Source organism: Neolamprologus multifasciatus, chromosome 13 (assembly GCF_963576455.1).
Source record: "Neolamprologus multifasciatus chromosome 13, fNeoMul1.2, whole genome shotgun sequence".
In the NCBI taxonomy this organism is placed as follows: Eukaryota; Metazoa; Chordata; class Actinopteri; order Cichliformes; family Cichlidae; genus Neolamprologus; species Neolamprologus multifasciatus.
In genome coordinates, this window is record NC_140451.1 from 18,415,209 (window position 1) to 18,437,582 (window position 22,374).

Below are 22,374 nucleotides of genomic sequence, written 5' to 3' on the forward strand. Positions count from 1 at the left end.
TACTCAGGTATGAGGATGCTTTGAAAATCTATTCTATGCCCTGCTGCTCTGAACTGTTCAGGCTGCCGGTGTCGGCAATGCAACATTATATGATGTGATGTGAAGTTGACTTTGCACGTTTCACCACAGTCGAGAACAGCCCTGCAGGCAGCAAAGCATGAAGACGGACCAAAAGGTCTCAGATGTGGAAAGCAGTTTGACCTTGAGCAAATGAAATGAAGGCATTGAGGCTGAAGTCCATTTTATATAAGTGACCAGAGAGGAAGGTTGAACTCTGAATTCATAACCAGCGCTTCGGCTCTCACATCGAGTTTTCTTTTCGTGGTTACAGGAAAATGATCTGTCTTCCACTTCAATAAAGCAGCTTTCATGTCTAAAGGTTACAGAAAGTGTTTATGTTACTCGAGTCCCTTTAAATTAAGCGAACTGAAAAGGCGCTAGCTGACACTTGAATCATGTGTGATGTTTTGTGTTCAGCTCAAAGGGAGCAGGGAGACAGTGCCATGTCTGTGTTTAGAAACTGCAGAAGCCAACGAGAGCGTGAGGCGGTACAGTATCGAGAATAAGAGCAAAGGCGCACACTGACACAGAGGAAGGAATAACAATGAATGTCGTGCCGCAGTGTTGTGTGATTCTTCCGTGAACAAAGACGAAGTGCAGCACAGAGGTGTGTGTGTGTGTGTGTGTGTGTGTGTGTGTGTGTGTGTGTGTGTGTGTGTGTGTGTGTGTGTGTGTGTGTGTGTGTGTGTGTGTGTGCATGTGCGTGCGTGTGTTAGGGATGATTATCAGAGCACAAGGAGCATGTACTGTATATATCATTTCATTAATTACTGTTCCGTGCTCTAATTATAATGCAGCAGGGACAGATTCAACTCTCAGATCTATGCCTTTGCTAAACCTCCATACCATTTCCATTGTCAATCACACACACACACACACATAGACACACAAAAATAGAGAGAAAAAAAGCTTGTTTTCCTCCTTTTGAAAATCAGACCTGCTCCCCGCGCTCTCCATACAGCTGTCACTCTTCTCTTTCTTCATCTGTCGTCAGCTTTGAGTTGATTCTTCTTCACTATAATGTCTGGAAAGCAATGCAGAAAAACGGGCAACAGATTTGAAATCTGGGTTTCTCCTGGAGAAGCATCAGAAAGGTGTTTAGGGGACATAGAAGACAGGTTGCAGGTAAATCCGCCTCATGATCATCACAAAACAGGATTGCATCGAGATGCAATATCAGTGATGGAAGTCCAGATTTAAAGGGGAAACTCTCAAGTGTGCACCCAGTTATGCGCAATTTGTAACTGAAATGGAGCAACAGAGAGTTCTCATAAATACAGAGAAGGATCAGAGTGCACATAAAAATGTTTGTGGACTGAACAGGTTTTGGGTGGACTGCTAAATATGAGAATACCTGACTGTACAAACATTGGAGATAAGTCAGCTGAATGCATAATATAAACCTCAACAAGCTGTGTACGGTTTTGGAATGAGGGCCAAAAATACATGCCATTTGCAAATGCCCTGAAACATTGCACAGAAAAGCCTTTTCTCTGTTATTTTTCATTAGCTGTTGAATTTGACTCAGAATTTAGGGAGCTTAAAGATGTTTCATTTATATGCACATAACTTAGAAAACCGCTCGTTGTGCATGTTGCCTAAAAGGAAACAATACCACAAAGGAATCTGACTTTGCCACCACATTGCTATTGTGTACAGAATTGCAATAACTAGCACAGAAATAGAGACGTCAGCATGATTAATTGTGTTCTGCAACTCTTTTAAAATTTAACCTAGATTTAGATGCTAAATATACCAAATTCAAACATCTCAATGCACAATTTAATTCATTTCTCTAAGCAGTGAAGTGATTTCTTTGGGGTTCTGATCCATTATTTTTTACGCTGCTACCTCTTTAGCATCAAAGACTGGATCCTGGTGCACTTATTAAAAATGGTTGCAATTCTAGTTTTCACTAGACCCTATTTGACCAACCCGCCATACCTAAGACCGATTTTGATATTTAATTTAGTTTCAGGGTTTCCACTGTGTTCAAATGCCACGCTAGGGCTCTGCTTTTAAATCATACCTAAGTAAGAATACAGAAGTGCTCATTCTGCAGAAGAATTATAGATGTGACCATAAACACTAAATCTAACGGCAGCTGTATGCTGGATCATCATTCCACCTTCCCTATATAGTCATAAGATTTAGGTACTAAATGAAAAGCTAAGAAAACTTGTATGGGCACTAAAATTTTCCGTGCAATAAGCTCATTTTAGCACAACAAGGTGAGAAGTTCACCGAAGAGAGGATTAACTCTGAGCCAGACTCCTGCTTTCTCTATACTGAGGAGTCAGCTGAGGTTTCAGCTCCTATGAAGCAGCCCCATAGATGCCTCAGTTTTGCCTCAGGTGGAGTTAGGGGGGAAATGGAGGCGAAGAGGACATCTGGTGGATACAGAGTAAATATGATCCTTCACACAATCTGGAAGATAAAGTCCTTCCTGTACTACTCTGTGGTATCTGTGTGAGCACAAAGACACTGGGTGGTGGGATGGATTTTTAAAAAAAAGTCTCATGGGCACATGTCAATTTTTCTTTCTTCTTTTAAATTGTTGAGAAAATGAATGACGTAGATTTTTTTCAAATAAACTGAAGCATAGACAGACGTACACACCAGGACTGCTACCCGAACACTTGGATACTCCTTATTAAAGACTGGAGAAACAGGATTGTCTGTTTGTCTAATAAAATTAGTCTGACCTTTAAGTTCATGAAAATTTTAATATGCAATGAAAGTATGAGCGACATAACCATGCTCAATACAGCGCTTTAACCACAAAGTAAACTCTTTGGCGCCATCTAGTGACTGAAGGTCGTGAACGCTGCTTTCACAAATACACAAATACACCAGAGAGAAAATACAAAGACTTTATTACTAAAAATCAAAAATGACAATTTCAGTTTCCAGCCATCTGATGAGGTTTTATATTTATCGGCACAGTGGGATTCCACACTGTGAGCTTAAACACTGCTTTTTCAAGTTTGCCTTTCCCTGTGCAGTGAGCATTGCACTCAAAATGTATTATTTTTGACTTCCTGACACTTTAAACAAATGAAGCTTTGGTGAAAATTCTATTCAATACACTGGGAATCCCTCCTCTTTATACTATTATTTATGCTTTGATCTGCTTAACCACTTCCTCCAGAATGTGCCTCTTGATTTGTTTCTGGTGGCGCTATATGTGAGCTAATCAGTCTGCTGTGGCTACTTTTTAATGTATATGCTTCATTCACTCTTTTAAGCCTTTGACTATCCAACCTGCATCTCTAAATCTCTTTTATTCCACCATCTAGACACTCAAGCATCCTTCCTCTTTCTATTTACCCCATTTCTATGTTGTCAGACTTAATAAACATCTTATGCATTCTCTACTTATCTCTGCTTATTGAAGCACAAACCAAGGACAAGATAAACTGGTGGAGCAGTTCAATCAATGTGACATTTGACTCATTCACTCTGTACAATGACGTGAGTCCAGAGTTATTCCTACTTTTCATAATATTTATAATGTAGTGTAATGTACCACACTCATGACTCCGGAACATGGGGGGTAAAATGCACCTGATCTTGGTTGTGTGACATTTTCCTTTTCCAGCATTGGTTAGTGTTAATACAAAATTTGAACATTAACATATTTTCAAGCTAAATTACAAACATATAAACACGTGTGCATACATAAAGTATATAATATGGAAATACATATGCCTTCTGGTGGTACCGAAAGTGTGACTTTGCAATATAGTTAAATCGTTTTATAATGGGTTGTCCGGATACTGATTTCAAAATGGAAACCACTTAAACTCATATCAGCAATAACAAGTTGTCAGTGTGCCTGGTTAGTGTGGCTGGTAGGATGCATTTAAGAAAACACAAGGCAGTTATGGAGAGCCATTCACTGTAAAAAGGTGTGAGATACCTTCAACCAGTCACTGGTTTGTGCTGAAATGTTCAAGTGGATGTGTAGTGCAGGTGTGCCACAGGGCAGATCCTGCCAATAAGACACTTTGGTATTATGAGAAACTTTTCCGTTATTAGTTCCACCTAAAACTGCCACTGCCTCATCTGTGCCTATGTTATATTTCAACCTCGTTCCAGTTTTGACTGTGAAGTCAGTGGAGTATTCGGTGTAGGTATCTCTCTGGTTTGTTCTCCCCTCCTCTTCTCAGTACTGAACTGGATCTGACTGGTTTCTCAGGTGTCATTGCAGGGTCCTGGCTCTCATTTAGTACCACTGAGGACCCTGCTACTCTTCCTGTTCCTACTGAGGTGTGTCTTCGGGGCTCTGGACTGCTCTGTGCTCCTGCCTCAGAATCGCTCTCCTCGCTGGGATCTTTCCCCTGGCTGCTTGGTGAGCTCTCCCCAATCCTGAGAGACAAAAATTCCTTTCAGATTCACGTAACTGAAAGGTTGAGTTTTTTGAATATGTGTTAGGTTAGCAGCGTTTCTACCTGAGGTGGCTGAAGGCTCGCAGCCAATGTGTGCCCAACGCATCCCTTCCATTAGTCCTTAGCCCTTTGTGGTGGCTTCGGGCCCTCAGTCCTATTAAGGCCTTAGCAAGTTCAGCCTCATCTCCGTGGCCCCAAATTAACTGGGCCCTCTGCTCCGCATCCTGGTCCCCTGCTGCCCTGAAGAGCTTCTGGAGCTGCCACAGATTCACATTGCTGAAAATGTTCGCTGACCCAGCCTTTCTGCTCCTCCTCTCAGACAGACGCCACAATGTGGAACGGCCCGCCAACATGGAGGAAGAAGGTGAGGCGGGTCCACTATCCATCCAGAGAAACACAGGCAAAGGTGGCATACACGGGGGCTATGCTGTGGAGAAGGAACCGAGAGTTTCAGCTCTGACATGAAGGGTGCTTAGGTTCTTAAATTCATATTTGATTAAAAAAAAACAACAACAACACAATGGTCATGCCATGTGGAAATCTACAGCTGTCAAAGCACCTGGCAGTCAGCTGTGAGTCTTGAAGTTTGATTCTATAATCCTTCTTTAGGAAGTGAGTGACAGGCTGCACGTCAAAGCCCATTAGACTGCAGATGGTAACCTTGTCTTGCTTTCACATACAGTGAGCTTCAGAGTGGGATACTACCAGATAGATAAGTCATCAAGGTCATGACTGATCATGGGTCAGAGCACTCACTTCAGTGACCTCAATAAAGGTGTACTTACCGCCTTCCTGCACAGCTTTCATCTGTAATCCATCTAATAGAATTACTTGTTTAATCCAGCCTGCATTTGTTCTGTTTAAGTCTAGCATTATTTATGTACATTAATGTCTCAGATGTATCAGCTCCTGGCCAGGAAGGAAATTTCCCACACTCTATGAACCAAGTTTCATTCTGCAAAGGTCCACGTCTGCTTTCCCTGTTACACATTAACTATTTTGTTCTACATGTTTCATAACCGTAGAAGCCTCGGACAGTTTCCTGTGCTCTGTGGGTGTGTGTCATCACAGACAAATTATAAACAAGAATTCACATTGTAAGCTACTTTGCATGACATCCAAACACTGACGCTGTGGTGTGCGGCTTTAACGCAATGTCGCACATCTACTGAGCTATTTAGCGTTCGCTTTAAAAGTAGGTTACACCAACCCAAACGTCACTGACTTCTCCTTTCATTCCCCGAGCTGCGTTTACTGTTTGCATAACAAACAGCTGCGGATCACTGGTGCAGACAACCTACCGGGTCGCTTTCAAAATGAACGCTTCTGGAAAAAGTTCAGCTGATCCTTGAAATAACCTTGTTTTAAAAAAATAAAAAAGTAAATAAAATAAAGCAACATGCATGCAGAGAATAAAAAGTAATAGCCCTAATCCGCGCTGTGTTCGCTGCCCTGTGGGCAAAAGGCAGCAAACAAGAATCTCCTGAGAGTCATGTGGACAATAAAAAAGCTTCAGCTTACCCGGAGATGACACCGAAATGTTCACTTTTCTTCTATCGCATCTCTCTCTTTCTCTGCTTTGTATTCATCGGTGTTCCTATTCCACTCAAAACTACTCCAGCCGCTGCAGGACCGGGTTTGTCCAGCCTCCGCGATCAGTAAGTGTCCTCGGTCTGGCTGTCAATCACAAACGAATCGAATAAGATCTGAAGTGTATTCTACTCCAGCCTGTCTGGGCTTGGTCAACGTTTTTGCTCCACCAATACCCGCTTTAACTGGGTGGACATGTCATTGGTCCCGCCTATTGGCCACGTAGGGCGTGCGCACTGAAATCCATTGACGTCAATGAGCCTGGCTGGCACGAGAAGCATCTGTCAATTATGCGAGAAAGAAGTAACATGTGATAATCCTGCGCCTTACACACGTAAACACAGTGACGCAGGGGGCTCATAAACACTGGTGCTGTACGAACAGACGGTGTATTATCATGGCATGTTAGGGCGGAAAGGCAAAGTGGAGAAAAATGCCACATCTTGATAATAAAGAAGAAAAATAAGCGCTTCCCGCAGGTCACCTATTAAACAAGGGCTTGGCACAGCGGGTAGCCTATATTTTGATCTGCCAGATTTTTAGACCGGATGCCCTTCCTGACGCAATCCCGAAGGGATGTGTGTCTCCTCCTGGAATCGAGGCATGGGTTTTTCAGCCGAAAGAAACTAAAGTTTCTTGGCTCTAAAGTTGAAGCGTCGAGGTTTGATGTTTGTACATGCATGTTATACATTCCGTCACACTGGTATATAAAAAGGGGAACTACACGAGGAATCTAGCAGCGGATGGGTGAAATGTTCGTTCAGTCCAGCAGAGGAGGAGCAGGCTTTGAATTACAGGCCACCCCCTATCCATCTCCCAGCCCCCCTACACAGATGCTACATTCAACGGAGGAAAAACGGAAAAGACGAAACCGACAAGAAGGTTTATCATTTCAAAACTCCGGAGCTGTGGAAAGAACAGAGAGTTCCCTTTTAACCCCACACTCACCCGCTTTTGTCCCACCAGAAGCCCGGCCCTCCAGGCCTTTTATTTTCACACTTTGCCCATCTTTTCCCCAGCTGTTTGCAGCTGGCAAAAAAGCACCCGCCCTGTTCGGGAAAAAGTGGACCGAGAGTGACCGGAGGAGGAGAGAGAACGATGCCACCCCAACCTCCCCAGCCGCAGGTGAGGGGGAACATCCTGAAGTTCCTCAGGAGTTTTATGGGAATTACGCGGATCCTGCAGATCGTGTTCGGAGCCTGCCTGTGGGTAACCATCGCCGCCAACAAATACGGGGGGTCTATCCACTTCGTGCTGTTCGTCGCTGTCTTCTTTTGGCTCCTCACCCTGGCCCTTTTCTTCCTCACCCTGCTGGACAAGCAGGACCTCGTGCCTTTGCTGGGAGGGGATCGCTGGTCGTGCACCAACCTGGCGCACGACGTGGTCGCCGCGGTGCTCTACCTGCCGGCCATAGGCGTCATGATCTACAATACCGATCGAAACTCATTCTGCAACTTGCCTCAATACATGCATCCATGTCTGTACAAAGTCTACCTGACAGCCGCTGTGTTCGCCTGCTTCTGCTGGCTGGCTTACCTCCTGTCCGTTATTTGTGGAGCGTGCAGAAAGTGTCAAAGAGGGTGAACTGTTGAGCAGCGTGGAAGCTTAAGGGTGGTCATGGCAAGATGAGGAATAGTTAACGTCACTGTAATTTCACTCAGCGGTTACTCTAATCTCTGTTTTCTCCTCTCTCTTAACAATCCACGGTGGTGGTGAAACAGGATCGGCCACCGTTTTCTCGGTGTGTGTTTAATGGTTACTAACATGAAAGAGACCTGTTGGTATGGTGGCTGAGTGCCGTGTGTTGTCTCCTTGTTAAGCTCAACAATAGCCTATGTAGTTATGAAGACTCTTATAATATTAATGTATGGACTTGTTATTGTGACCTAGCAGTATATTTAGTGGTAACAGTGAAATGGCCTTAACATAGCCTACATTTTGCAGATTACTATTGATACTGGTTAACAGTCCACCTTAAACTTTTTTTTTAATAGAATTGCTACAGTTGTTTTAACAGGGGTTTATTTTCATTACCTTTTTAAATATATTTTTATGTTTACTTATTTTTTACTAAAAGGTTGGACTGAAAAATCTGTTTGTTTGTTTGTTTGTTTGTTTGTTTGTTTGTTTTAAATCAGTGCCTTCTGTCCTAATGCTGTATACTCAACAACAAGGTGATAACAACAACTCCACAACACAGATGTGACTGGTGCTACAGTGTGTATGCTGAACAAAAACCTTTATCAACAGTTCATTGTGTAAAAATCCAAAGAGCAAAAAATAGGCTTTTATAATAAAGACTAGTCAGTCAGTGAGCTCTTTCTTTCATTGTGATCGTATATCAGTGCTTTCAGATAAGCTGCTTCAGGACATTGTTTTAATTAAATCTGGAGACAAAACCGGGCGAAGAGCACACACAGCACCGAGCCTTTTGTGGTCTTTTCTTTTTTTTTTCTTTTTTAAATGAAACACATAATTAGAGCTGAACAGCAATGGAACTTCCTTTCAGGAGATTAAAGCGTCAGCCAATCAGCAGGGATCATTTACATGCCACGCCACAAAACCACATGAAAGACATCAAACCTTAGACCTATGTGCTTCTTGAAGTAAAATGACTCATTCGAAGGGGCGCAAACAAAATGCATGCGCTGTAGGATAGAGCTGTCTGGGAGTTATCCTACTTTGTAAAATATGTTTGAGTGCATGTGTTTAGTCTCGCGTGAACAATAATCTGGGAAGAGGCTTGTTCTTACCGGAACAGTCTGTTGGGGTTCTGGAGGTGGGCTAACATTCAGCCAATGAAAATAAAGCCCAATGAGTTAGAAGATGATTTGATGTCTCATATATTCCAGTCAGCATACAGTTCCTAAAAACATGCTGCAGACAAGTTGCTTGAACAGCACCTAAAACTACATTCTGGCAACTTTTTGACCACCTTTATTCAAAAGAGGCTGATATGTACTGATATGCTGCATCCTCATTGCTGATATGTAGTTAAAAAAACACAAACACACTTTTTTGGACTTTACTTTTTTTTGCCTTGCATACTGGCAACAAACCATGATGAGTTTTTCTTGGAGAGGAGCGCAAGGATGAAATGTTGTATTATTACCGCTCCAAATTTTTGCATCAAGTGCCAGAATAAAGGCAACAGCCATGCAGTTAATGGATTATAGATCAGCAGTACAATTTAATTATTATCTGAAAAAGAGCTGGAAAAAAATGCTTTTGATTCTGGGAAACATCTGTGGCCAGAATTTCAGGAGTGAAAGGGTTAACATTAACCAGCTGGAGCATCAGGATATAAATCTAGTGCTTCTAAAGGAGGGAAGGAGCCCCCCTTCCATACACGCACACACACACACACACATGCACCCCTCCCTTCCCCCTCTGAGATCAGGAGTGTCGTCCTGTCCACGTGTCGGCGCCTGTGGGAAAGCACTGTTGTATACAACCAAATGGAGACGGCACACAACAGCCCACTTTAAACAAAGCAGTATCAAACCGAAGCCATGGTTTCGGTTTGATACTGAAAGTACCCACGGAGAGTCAGTTCAAGTTTTGGATGACTCACGGTGACGGTGGACGCTCACAGTTAAGGCCAGAAAAGGAGTCTCCACATTTAAACCTCTAAATTTGACCACATTTACAGGCCCCTCGTTATTCACTGACCGCAGTTTAAAGATCTTGTGTTTTGTGAATGAGTTCATTGTGAGTTTATTTCATAAACATTACATCGATTGTCCAAACAATGAACCCATTTAATCACAGGTAGCGAGACTGGAAGCTTACTGGTGTTGGTGCAACAAGGGCGAGGTTGTTGTTTTGGGGGTTTTTTTGTTTGCTACAAGGGGCGAAAAGAAAACCCAGACACATAGTACATATAGTCAGACCATACCCTGGAGTGCCAACTGTGTGATATTTTTTCTGGCAAGTCGACCAAAGAGACGTTTCCTGTATGCCTGCATGCGCTCTCCCACCCTTTTGCAAGCAACCAAGTTATAAAGAGTTCCTCTGCCTCTCCTTGGAAGCACAGCACCCTGTTACAAACTGCAGCCGTGGACTGATGTCACAGAAAAACTTTATTGATCTAACAATGAGGCCAAAAATGGATAACAATGACATGATTATGTCTTATGGTTGTAATTAAATCACTGGTAAGATGACCAAATCCAAGACTGTCTTGTTTTTTTTTTGTTTAAAAACAAAACTTTATACTGCCAGACGTACAGTATTTAACAGGTTAGATGAACAGGAGGCTCAGTCTGGCTAAATTTAAAAGGAACAGCACACCATTTGGAACTGTATCACCTCTCTTTGATTTTCATTTGGAGACATTTTCTTATTTTGAAAATTCCACACGTGCAGTGGAAGCAGTTTTGTTGCTTCCTGTCCACAAAAGCGGTGAGTAGAGCTGTTTCCCCTAATATGGGAGGAAACATATAATCATATGATGAGTGATTTTAAAAAATTGATTGAAATTCTGATGCCTTACATTGACATCTGGTCAGGATGATTATGGACAAGAGGAACCGAGAACATAAGAAGTGATCGAAATACCTTCTGTATAATTTTAAGACAGACTTGAAATAAACATGCATCCATCTTTTGAACATTTTGGGATTTATACATGCTCAGCATTATTCAAACGGAAATGTTCACATTTAAGAAACGTTCACTTTAAAACCACATCCTTCTCTTTTTACTGAGCCTACTCCTGATCTTCATCCCAGTAGATAATTTGGCAAAGCATTCTCACCAACCAGACCTGGTGGCCTATGACGCTGTATTTTTTTAGCAGTAAGAGCCAACTCCAAGACTGGAAGAGGTCCTCCGTGTTCCTAGCGACCCAAATTCTTGGTGGGTAACTCCCACTGGAAGTGTTCTGTCCTACCCGTGTGTCCTATCAGTTTGTTTGGCTCTTTATTTCCTGTTGGCGGACATCCTGTCTCACTTGGGGAGGTTACGTGTACTCAGATGAAACATGAAAACACTGACAAAAGCACACAGCCATGCCCTGTTAAGCACATTTTAATCGGCAAGTGCTGAGACGTACATTCCACCGCTGCAGAGAGGGAAAGAGGGGCTGACAAACCAAATGGAGGCCAACTGAACAAGTGAATGAGCAAGGGGGGGGGGAAGTAAAATGTGAAAGGGGAAGATGTACAAAAACGTCTTTGAGGTCCCAGCAAGAATCTGAGATAGACATTTCCTGTCTGTGTAAGGCATGAATCAGCACAGTGTTCTGGGCATGGAAGGTTTGTTTGCCAGTGATGTTTGAGTTTCTGGTTTCCTATGGTAACTGGGATTTCTTATTCTTATATCTGTTACAGCAGTTTTTGCCCAGACAATTTCTGAATGTTCACAGTGTTCATGTGTTGTGTGAAGGGAATGCCAGCGAGTGGTGGGAAAGGATAATTGCTATTTATAGCCTTGAAAATACCACAGCTTCCCTCCTCAGTCCGCCAGTCCTTAGTCAAGATGTTGAGTGTGTTACAGAGTGAATGTGTCAGGAAAAAGGGGAGGGTGTGGTGAGGTTTTTTGCGTCACTGGGTGGATAAAATGGCAAATTTCCTGTCTGACATTTAATGATTCTTATTTCCAACTTACATTATTCACCCTTAATTCATTCGTCATTAAAACTTAATGTCAAAGATGATTATTTTTCCTTTGCCCCAAAACTCTTTATGCGCTGTGTACACAGACGCACTCTGGGATGTAAAACAAACATTCCTTCCAAGCGTGGATCATGGAGTCCTTGTTAATAGCTCACATGGCTCTGAACTGTTTCCCAGCTCAAGTTTACCCAAGCACAGTCTTCACACAAAGAGATCCAAACACTTTTTGTTACATCACACTGCTGTTGTAAGGAAAAACAGCAAATAGCTCTTTCAACCCATATCTCCTCAGATTAGAATGTGTTTAAAACAAATGTGCCTGAGGACATGACACAAGAAAAAAAGAAATATTTGTTTTAATTTTAAACTTTGGATTTTGACTTGTTTCTAATAGATTCAACTGCACCACAAATCTCTACATGTCTAAAATCTATGTGTAACGCACAACTTTTCACACACTCTCATTTAGCCTGGAGAAATAGTTTGTTGCTTTATAAGAAAGCCCTCCGCAAAGCCAGAACAGCTTACTACTCATCACTGATTGAAGAAAATAAGAACAACCCCAGGTTTCTCTTCAGCACTGTAGCCAGGCTGACAAAAAGTCAGAGCTCTTTTGAGCCAACCATCCCTTTAACGTTAACTAGTGATGACTTCATGAACCTCTTCACAAATAAAATTTTTATCATTAGAGAAAAAATTACCAATAATCATCCCACAGATGTAATATTATCTACAGCTACTCTTAGTTCCATTGATGTTAAGTTAGACTCTTTTTTTCCAATCGATCTTTCTGAGTTAACTTCAATAATTACTTCCTCCAAACCATCAACGTGTCTTTTAGACCCCATTCCTACAAAACTGCTCAAAGAAGTCCTGCCATTGATTAATTCTTCGATCTTATATATGATCAACCTATCTCTAATAATCGGCTATGTACCACAGGCCTTCAAGGTGGCTGCAGTTAAACCTTTACTCAAAAAGCCATCTCTAGACCCAGCAGTCTTAGCTAATTATAGGCCAATCTCCAACCTTCCTTTCATATCAAAAATCCTTGAAAGAGTAGTTGTCAAACAGCTAACAGATCATCTGCAGAGGAATGGTTTATTTGAAGAGTTTCAGTCAGGTTTCAGAGTTCATCACAGCACAGAAACAGCTTTAGTGAAGGTTACAAATGATCTTCTTATGGCCTCTGACAGTGGACTCATCTCTGTGCTTGTCCTTCTTGACCTTAGTGCAGCATTCGATACTGTTGACCATAATATCCTATTAGAGCGATTAGAACATGCTGTAGGTATTACAGGTATTATCTAATAGACTCCAATTTGTGCATGTAAATGGAGAGTCCTCTTCACACACTGAGGTTAATTATGGAGTTCCACAGGGTTCAGTGCTAGGACTAATTCTGTTTACATTATACATGCTTCCCCTAGGCAGCATCATTAGAAGACATAGCATACATTTTCACTGCTATGCAGATGACACCCAGCTCTATCTGTCCATGAAGCCAGATAACACACACCAATTAGTTAAACTGCAGGAATGTCTTAAAGACATAAAGACTTGGATGGCCACTAACTTTCTGCTTCTTAACTCAGATAAAACTGAGGTCATTGTACTCGGCGCTGAAAAGCTTAGAAATATGGTATCTAACCAGATTCTTACTCTGGATGGCATTACCTTGGCCTCCAGTAACACTGTGAGGAACCTTGGAGTCATTTTTGACCAGGATATGTCCTTCAACGCACATATTAAACAAATATGTAAGACTGCGTTCTTCCATTTGCGCAACATCTCTAAAATTAGAAATATCCTGTCTCAGAGTGACGCTGAAAAACTAGTTCATGCATTTATTACTTCCAGGCTGGACTACTGCAATTCATTATTATCAGGATGTCCAAAAAACTCACTGAAAAGCCTTCAGCTAATCCAAAATGCTGCAGCAAGAGTACTGACAGGGACTAGAAAGAGAGAGCATATTTCTCCTGTTTTGGCTTCCCTTCATTGGCTTCCTGTTAAATCCAGAATTGAATTCAAAATCCTGCTCCTCACATACAAGGTCTTAAATAATCAGGCCCCATCTTATCTTAATGACCTTGTAGTACCATATCACCCTATTAGAGCACTTCGTTCCCGCTCTGCAGGCCTACTTGTTGTTCCTAGAGTATTTAAAAGTAGAATGGGAGGGAGAGCCTTCAGTTTTCAGGCCCCTCTTCTGTGGAACCAGCTTCCAGTTTGGATTTGGGAGACAGACACTATCTCTACTTTTAAGATTAGGCTTAAAACTTTCCTTTTTGCTAAAGCATATAGTTAGGGCTGGACCAGGTGACCCTGAATCCTCCCTTAGTTATGCTGCAATAGATGTAGGCTGCCGGGGGATTCCCATGATGCATTGAGTTTTTCCTTTCCAGTCACCTTTCTCACTCACTATGTGTTAACAGACCTCTCTGTATTGAATCGTATCTGTTATTAATCTCTGTCTCTCTTCCACAGCATGTCTTTTATCCTGTCTTCCTTCTCTCACCCCAACCGGTCGCAGCAGATGGCCGCCCCTCCCTGAGCCTGGTTCTGCCGGAGGTTTCTTCCTGTTAAAAGGGAGTTTTTCCTTCCCACTGTCGCCAAAGTGCTTGCTCATAGGGGGTCATATGATTGTTGGGCTTTTCTCTGTATCTATGAAGCGCCTTGAGGCGACATTTGTTGTGATTTGGCGCTATATAAATAAAATTGAATTGAATTGAATTGACACTGTTACAAGTTCTTGCTATGATCCAGGCATCCTCGGCAACTGCAAGCAAGGACTAATTTTACCCACAAGGAGGCACAATTGGGACAAAGCATTTAAATGAGTATTTCTCTTAGCTGCCCCATCCACAGCCCCTGAGAATCATGAGAGGGCTGCAGTGGGACAGTGTCTGCAGTGTCTTAAGTGGGTCTGAGGTCTGACACATCAAAAGTGAGTCGAATATTCATGCAAACTTGAATATACACTCTCTGGCCATTTTATTAGTTTCCCCTGTTAAACTATTTGTTGAACAAATTTCTAGTCAGACGGGTCAGTGGCAGTAACTCCATGCATTATGCAAGTAGACATAGTCAAGACTTCCTGCTGAAGTATTTTAGAAATTGCAGATCTACTTGGATTTTTTTGCAGAGCCATCAGCAGTTCTCTTGATGAACTCGGGGTTCACCTTGTTCATGTCAGAGGTGATGCCAAGGCTGCTTTGAGAAGATATAAGGGCAACAGTAGCTCAAATCTAGTTCCAAGTCAACTTAAATTCTCACAGGCTCATCAAATTTGGGCAATAAAAGACAGAAAAAAAACCTTCCCTGCTCTTTCTGTAGATTTCAGATGTTGGGGTCTGAATTTGGTGTATCAGGATTCGTCTCTCAGGATTTGATGCATCCTGCCTTACATCAGCGATTCAGGCTGATGGTGGTGGTGTAATGGTGGAATATAGGTATTTCCTTGGCACACATTGGGCCTCCTTATTACCAACTGAGCATCCTTCAAACGCCACAGCCTGCCTGAATTTTGTTGCTGTCACATTATAACCACTGTGTACCCATCATCTGATGGCTGCTTCACAAATGTGACTCACAGCTCATATCCTCTCAAACCGGTTTCTTTAACATTACAGTGAGTTCACTTTACTCAAAGCACCTGACAAATCTGCAGTAACTGTGTGATGCTATCGTGTAATCTTTGACCAGAATCTCTGAGGAATGTTTCTTGCAACTTAGTGAATCTAGTTGTGATGGCAAATGGGGTCCAGCCCTGCAGTAGCAAGGTGTAATTAGTGAAGTGGCGAGTCAGTGTATTACTCTCATTTGTCCTTTTCAAGACTATTAAGAGACATTAAGAGAAATATTACAGATATGTACTATTTCTTGTTCATCAGTTGAACTACTTATTCTTCTACAAAAGATCAGTTTTCTTGAGTTCTCTTTACACTGAAGGTTTTTGATGATATCCATGTGGTTTTCATTGACTCATCAGAGGCTTGTTCCAGTAAATCAGCTTTCAGACACTCTTCACATGCACAAAAAATGCTGTTCCTCAATTTGCCCACTGAATACTTAGTAGTATTGCAGTATTATAAAAGATAACATCAGAACACACAAGTCCATATTTAGCAAAGAGGACCATTCTTGGGGCTGACTAGCTTCACTGGAAATTTCTAAGAAGTAATGCAAAGGCCATTTTAAATTGGATTAGTTTAGATCTAGGGCATGACCAGGAGATTAAAAGTGACAACACAATCAAAATACCAACATTTGTTTACCACTCATAAAGACTTTGCTTTAAAAAATGTAGCAAAATATCTGTCAAAAGTAGGATGTAACAGTGGATGAAGGGGAAAAGTCCCATTTACTGATCCAAGTCTAACAATTCTAGTTGTAACATATGGTTGTAATGAAATGAAGAGGAGAAACATTGATGCAGCAATGTATTAAATAAAAATTTGAAAGAACCAGTGACTGCTGAGTGTCACTGATTTCTCAACTTGACTGAACATCCAACTCTTGGCACCCAAGACTCCAGACATGATAAGGAACTCTTTGAAACACCGTCACAAATGGCTGGTTATCAGGATTTGCACAAAAGCGGAGTATACGACTATAAATATACTGTGTTTCGTCAGGTTTGCAGTGAAACATTTGATATTAAATCTGAAGCTGGACAAAAGTGAAGTTTCTTCACCGGACGTTTAGGCTTGCCAGATAAGTCAGACATTACTTAGATTCTGATTGTATTTGTTATTCATGAAATTTTATTCAGTATGTCACACAACCCGTCTCTCATATCAGCTCCTTTTTGTTGTTTTATTTTGCTCTTTTCTTACAAACGCGGTTACTTAACCTCTTAAGCCCCAACCCTACCTGATCTCCTGCTTTTTGCCCCCGTATCAGGGGGCGTTGGGGCTTAAGAGGTTAACCTTTTAGTTCTTAAGAATCTCTCTATAAATACACGACTGCTACATTGCAGTGTCACAGGGGTGATCCTGGTCATTTCCCCACACTTTAAAGGGAACTGTTAAGCTTTTCTTTATTTCCTATCATGAAAAAGTATACCAATTACTGAAGTGGGTGTTCATATTACAGATGAACAAATAATAAAGTCATCATATATACAAATAATCTCTGTAATCTCTGCTGGAAAATAAGAGGGGCTGTTACTAATTTGGTTGCCAGGCACTCAGTAGCATAGCATCTCTAACCAACTGCTGTTCAAACTTTCTTTTTGTGAAATGCAACCAATGAGAAGACAGCTCAACAAATTATGCAATACTTCTAATAGAGTCCAAGGGAAAATTTAAATATGAAACGGGTATTGATAGCAATAGATTCTAAATGTATAATAGCCATTTCAGTAAGCAGTAGCAACAGTTAAATGTTTTATAGGCAAAGCACAAACAGGTAAAATAGAGATGCAACTGGATTATTACAAATGCAAATGTCCATTAGAGAATTAACTTCTTTACCTTTCTTACATGCTGCTTTCTTACACTATACCCATAAAATATAATATAAATATATTCATATTTCAAATATAAAATATGTATTGTAAAGTATTAACTAATCGCCAGATACATAGATAGATAGATACTGTTGAAAAGACAAACAGCCTAAAGAAAATCAATAGAGTACAATGTACAACATGAAGGTCGGAGATTCTCCACCGTTCACTCCCACCTCGCCCATTGGTTGATAAACATCATTCTGCTGAGCCTCATTGGTTCTGAAAACCAGGAAGTGGGGGAGTAGCCAATCCAAGGGATAAAACGGTTTGACAGCAGCAAGTGGAGTCGTCTATGTCTCTGGAGTTGGGGGGTATAGATTCAGCATCCTCAGCATCCTTCAAAAAAATACTTAAACTAACTAGTTTTCATTGACGGAAGCAATCGGCTGAGACATATCTGTATCACTCATGGCAGCCTACAAATTAGTGCTGATTCGTCACGGAGAGAGCAACTGGAACCAGGAGAATCGCTTCTGTGGGTGGTTTGATGCAGATCTGAGCGAAACAGGTGAAAAGGAGGCGAAGAGAGGAGGACAGGCCCTAAAAGGTGAGGACGAACCGATGTGAAGTCTTCCTTCATTCCGTGTGGTATCACGCTCTCGGCAACTAGCAATTGCATAACCGCATACTCTGAGCGCATCGGGTCATATACCGCCCCCTGACCGTGTGCAGACGTGCTGAGGCGATGCTTTTATGTGGCTGCATTGCAACAGAAATAATAAAGGCCTGCAGATCAAAGAGGGGGGGGGACCTTCAAAGTAATGTATTTAGTTAAATGTTCATGCAACTGGCTCTTTCACCCAGCTTCAATCAGAAGACCTAATTTTGTTACGGCTCAATAATAGCTAGACTTCTGAGCCCCAACCAAAATAGTCAAGTCATTTTCCGTGCACTCATACCAAACAGCGGTCATTGTGTTATAATTAGATGCTTTTCATTGTTATATGCACCATACCTTTTATTATGAGGTTGAGGTTTTTGACTGCAGAAGCATATTGGAGACTTCACCTTGAGTTCTGAGCAATCCTAAATGAAATTTCTGCAAGGCCTGAGATACAGGCTTATCTCTCTATATACATTACATCATTGGCATTATTCCAGGTGTTATTCATAGACAGCAGAGTGAAGAAATGTAATAACTACACAACTATGCAAGAAATATATATTTTACCAGACAAAAAAAAACCCCTCCAGTGTCTCACACTCTATGAATCTCACAGATGCTAGCTTTGAGTTTGACATGTGCTACACCTCCGTGCTGAAGCGGGCCATCAGGACACTATGGCTGGTTTTGGACAGCATTGACCAGATGTGGGTGCCTGTTCATCGGACATGGCGGCTCAACGAGCGTCACTATGGAGGCCTGACGGGGCTAAATAAGGCAGAGACTGCTGCCAAGCACGGAGAGGCTCAGGTGAAGGTCTGGAGGCGCTCATTTGATATCCCACCTCCTCCCATGGGTCCAGACCACAACTACTATACTATCATCAGCAAGGTAAGATATCATATTGGCAGTGCATGAACACAATCAATGAACTTTGCTGACTTCCGAGAGAAACAATGGCTTTGTACATATTGACTTTCCTAATCAAGTATCTCCAAACAAACTTAACAAAAATGAGCCATGACTTGAACATATCTCTGAATTCAGGCCTAACCAGCTTTCTGAGAGAAATCAGCAGAAATGGCACGAGTGTTTAGAGATAAAATAGTGGATTTAATGTCATGTGTCTCAATCTTTTTATCTCCAGCATACTTAGCTTAAATACCACAACAGTGCAAAAATCAAGCATGGCCACCACAGAGACGTAGTAAGTTACTATTTGCCAGTAGAAGCCTTAATGCTATTGCCTAATACTAAGTTCAGTGTGAGTTAATGTATGACTGAAAGAGTTCTTCTGCGTTCAGGTTCAAAGTTCAAGTCAAGGTAGAAACAAATTTCTAATGTCTTCCTTTCTATTTTTGAAATGTAATATAAAAAAACCATGTGGGTTTTTTGGGTGGGGGGTAAAATAAAGCTTAAGATGCTATCTCAGTTATTTTGTTCTGTTATGTAGTTTGCACAATGAAGTTGTCATGTTTGCAGGATCGTCGTTATGCAGACCTGACTGACGACCAGCTTCCTTCCTGTGAGAGCCTTAAGGACACCATTGCACGGGCGCTGCCCTTCTGGAACGAGGAGATCGCCCCTCAGATCAAGCAGGGAAAGCGGGTGCTGATCGCCGCCCATGGAAACAGTCTGAGAGGGATCGTCAAGCACTTGGAGGGTGAGTAACACTAAAGCTTCACTTAGACTTCTGCGAGAAATCTACATCCTAACTGGTGATGTAACCAGAAACACCACAACCTTTCAAGCAATTCACGTCGTAGTATGCATGTAGTTACATTTCTCGGGAGGTCATGTAGAAGGTTGCAGCGCAGGGTTAAAATGAGGTTCTGGTTATAGTGTGAGTTACAGCAGAAATCTGATGCAAAAGTATGAGTCACATTGAAATGTTTTAAAATTCAGAATTTGACTTGGTAGGTTCACAAATATATATTCATGCTTTAATGTTCAAAAAACACATTATTTTCTCATACTGTTCACTGCTTAATCACCTCTACTCACTCTCTGTCTGGAACACCCATCATGTACGATATAAAACAACTGTGATGTTTTCCACTGTCATTGTTCTGTGAAGATCCTTTTATAAAGACTTGAGCTGAGCATTTTCAATGTTGCCATCTGAGGATCGAAGTGTGAAAAGTCACACTCACTGGCTAGTAACTTCTGTTTGACAAGCCTGAGTGTCTTTTACATTCCTACCCTAATAATGACCATAATTTCTAAGTGGACTTTATATGTTATGTTTATGTATTTGCTTGAAACTAGCGACTGAGCCCAGAAACACATCAAGAAAGTGTTTACTGAAACATAAGTAAACATAAGTCTTTTTTGTAAGCATAGGGGCAGCCCCCCCCCCTCCTCCTCCTTCAGAAGAATGCATGTTTAACCATTTATTGACCAAGATTCATACAAAATGTTTCTTAGGAACAGTTGAATTTTCTCTCTAGCCCAAATGCTTGAGAGGAAAGCTGATGTGAAGTTCACATGGTAAACTCTAGGTGGAGCTGTCTGTGAAGGTTCTCAGTCATCCAGGTCATCGTAGTCAAAGGAGCTTGCAAAGAAAAGCGTCTGGACTTCTTTAAGTTGCTTGAAGACGTTTCACCTCTCATCCGAGAAGCTTCTTCAGTTCTAAGGTCAAATGGTGGGGAGGTTTATGGCATAGCCTTGTGAATCCATTATGATACCATAATACATTAAATAACCCCGTAAAGCTTGTCTTTTCTTCTTTCCACAATCATTTGAATTTTGTCTTTAGCATAAACAGTTATGCAGTTACAGTCATTTTAAAGTTAAGGTACTTCTGCATTAGCTTTACATTTTCAGCACAGACGCCATCCCTGTTATTTAGACTGTCTCTGCACTTCATTTTAGCTCCTTTCCTCCCCATGTACCTTTGATGATGAGTTTTGACACTTCACTATATATCAGTTAAGATGTGCTTTGACAATCTTTACAATAGGTTAGGGTTTTTTCCAGCCCTGGTAGGCCATATCGGTAGAGAGCACCCTCACTAACCTATTCTATTTTGTTCTGTAGGATGGCTTTAAATATGAAAGAAAAGAAAAGCAAATTAGGGGGGGGGGGAACCCCTGGGCATCAAGGGTGAAGAAGTTAAGGCCCCACTTCCAAACAAAAGGGTGTTCCACTTGGCTAGTTGGTTATTATAAGCTCCTAAGGACCGAAATAAACAGACATTAATGAGGGAATATAGTTATAGCTAAAAGCCTAGGCTACAGGAAAAAAACAAAACAAAACAGGATATGGTTATACAGAGAACTGGGGAGTACCCTGTAGTCAATCACTCTGTCAGCAATTGCAGTATATCTGTACAAAATTACATTTTTCTGTTCTTTTTGTAGGAATGTCAGATGAAGACATCATGGAGCTGAACCTGCCAACAGGGATCCCTATCCTTTATGAGCTCGACAAAAACCTGAAGCCAGTGAAGCCAATGCAATTCCTTGGAGACAAGGAGACTGTACGCAAAGCCATGGAGGCTGTTGCTGCTCAGGGAAAGGCCAAGAAGTGAAAAACACCATGAAAGCTCCCTTTGTGTTCGATGAAACAGGTTGTCCCTAACAGCTGGCCTTAGATTAGTGTTTCCTCTAAATTCTGATTTATTTTGAGTTGTAATATGTGATGAATATACTGTAGTTTGCTGTCTGTTTGTACAGTACAGGGGAGCAGTAGACAGTAAATGACTGATAAACATTAGAGCCATGGAGGGCATGACTTTCAAGAGATTGTAAATATTTTTGCCTAAATATTACATTATAATCTTATATTATAACCTTTACAGTGCAAGTATTGAAAGAGAATTAGCAATGCCGTCAAAAAAGACAATAACTAGAATATGTAATTTATGTCCTTTTTCACTAATGACAGAATTATAACACTTTGTTTTTGTTGTTACATGAAACAAGTCTTTGGCTGTGACATCGTTAAGCAAATGGCTGTGATATTTGAATGCCTTTAAATAATAAAAAAGCAGAGGAAAGACTAAAATCCATGTATTTATTTTATGCTGCAGGCAATTCCAAGGTTAGCAATACTATTTACATGAAGAGATGAGGTCTCTGTTGGCCTCACATACAATACTGCTACTTTATTTTGGTGAGACACTGGCAGCGGTAAAGAAATTATACCTGTTTAGATGGCATTGTTATTTCTCTGGGTGACCTAGGATACTGGATTATTGTAGGATATTAGAAATTAATGTAAAATATAGATTTTCTGTATTATTATTTTTTTCATAAATAGTACCACCAAAGTGTACAGAAGTTATTTTCTAGGTCATTAATTTCATGCTTTTCACTAATAACAGGATGTAATTTTACAATCTCTTGAGAGCAGGATGGGATGACAAGGAAAGGCTAACAGTCCTTTTCTCTTATTTTGCTTGTCTATGATTGAAATATATGCTGTCTCTTTCTATGTTGTTGCTATCTGTGTTATTTGTTGACATTTTGAATGGTGCTATGCTGTGTGTTTTGCACCGTACATGTGATCAATCCACTGTTTAGACAATGATATTGTGACAAATGAATTATAGGAATAAAGATAAAAGGTCTAAATTTATCATTGCACTTG

At 41.2% G+C, this 22,374-nt stretch overlaps 3 protein-coding genes across 4 annotated transcripts; 2 read left to right on the forward strand and 1 right to left on the reverse strand.

The window, feature by feature from the left end:
* Window positions 1-2,919: 2,919 nt before the first annotated feature.
* Window positions 2,920-6,172, reverse strand: LOC146505400 (uncharacterized). 2 transcript variants are annotated; one of them, XM_085183111.1, is made up of 3 exons: window positions 5,973-6,172; window positions 4,515-4,873; window positions 2,920-4,431 (listed from the first exon to the last, which is right to left on the reverse strand). In XM_085183111.1, the coding sequence occupies exons 2-3, from the start codon at window positions 4,862-4,864 to the stop codon at window positions 4,176-4,178; spliced, it is 606 nt and encodes a 201-aa protein (XP_085039237.1). In that variant the 5' UTR covers window positions 4,865-4,873; window positions 5,973-6,172; the 3' UTR covers window positions 2,920-4,175. The 2 variants fall into 2 exon arrangements, with proteins under 2 accessions (XP_085039237.1, XP_085039236.1); XM_085183110.1 differs by having other exon boundaries at window positions 4,515-4,878; window positions 5,973-6,171.
* A 152-nt stretch (window positions 6,173-6,324) lies between these two features.
* Window positions 6,325-8,352, forward strand: marveld1 (MARVEL domain containing 1). Its single transcript, XM_085183112.1, has one exon. The coding sequence runs from the start codon at window positions 7,140-7,142 to the stop codon at window positions 7,623-7,625; it is 486 nt and encodes a 161-aa protein (XP_085039238.1). The 5' UTR covers window positions 6,325-7,139; the 3' UTR covers window positions 7,626-8,352.
* Window positions 8,353-17,444: 9,092 nt separating this feature from the next.
* LOC146505402 (phosphoglycerate mutase 1-like) lies at window positions 17,445-22,362 on the forward strand. Its single transcript, XM_085183108.1, has 4 exons — window positions 17,445-17,724; window positions 18,398-18,672; window positions 19,264-19,444; window positions 21,144-22,362. The coding sequence occupies exons 1-4, from the start codon at window positions 17,586-17,588 to the stop codon at window positions 21,311-21,313; spliced, it is 765 nt and encodes a 254-aa protein (XP_085039234.1). The 5' UTR covers window positions 17,445-17,585; the 3' UTR covers window positions 21,314-22,362.
* Window positions 22,363-22,374: the final 12 nt, after the last annotated feature.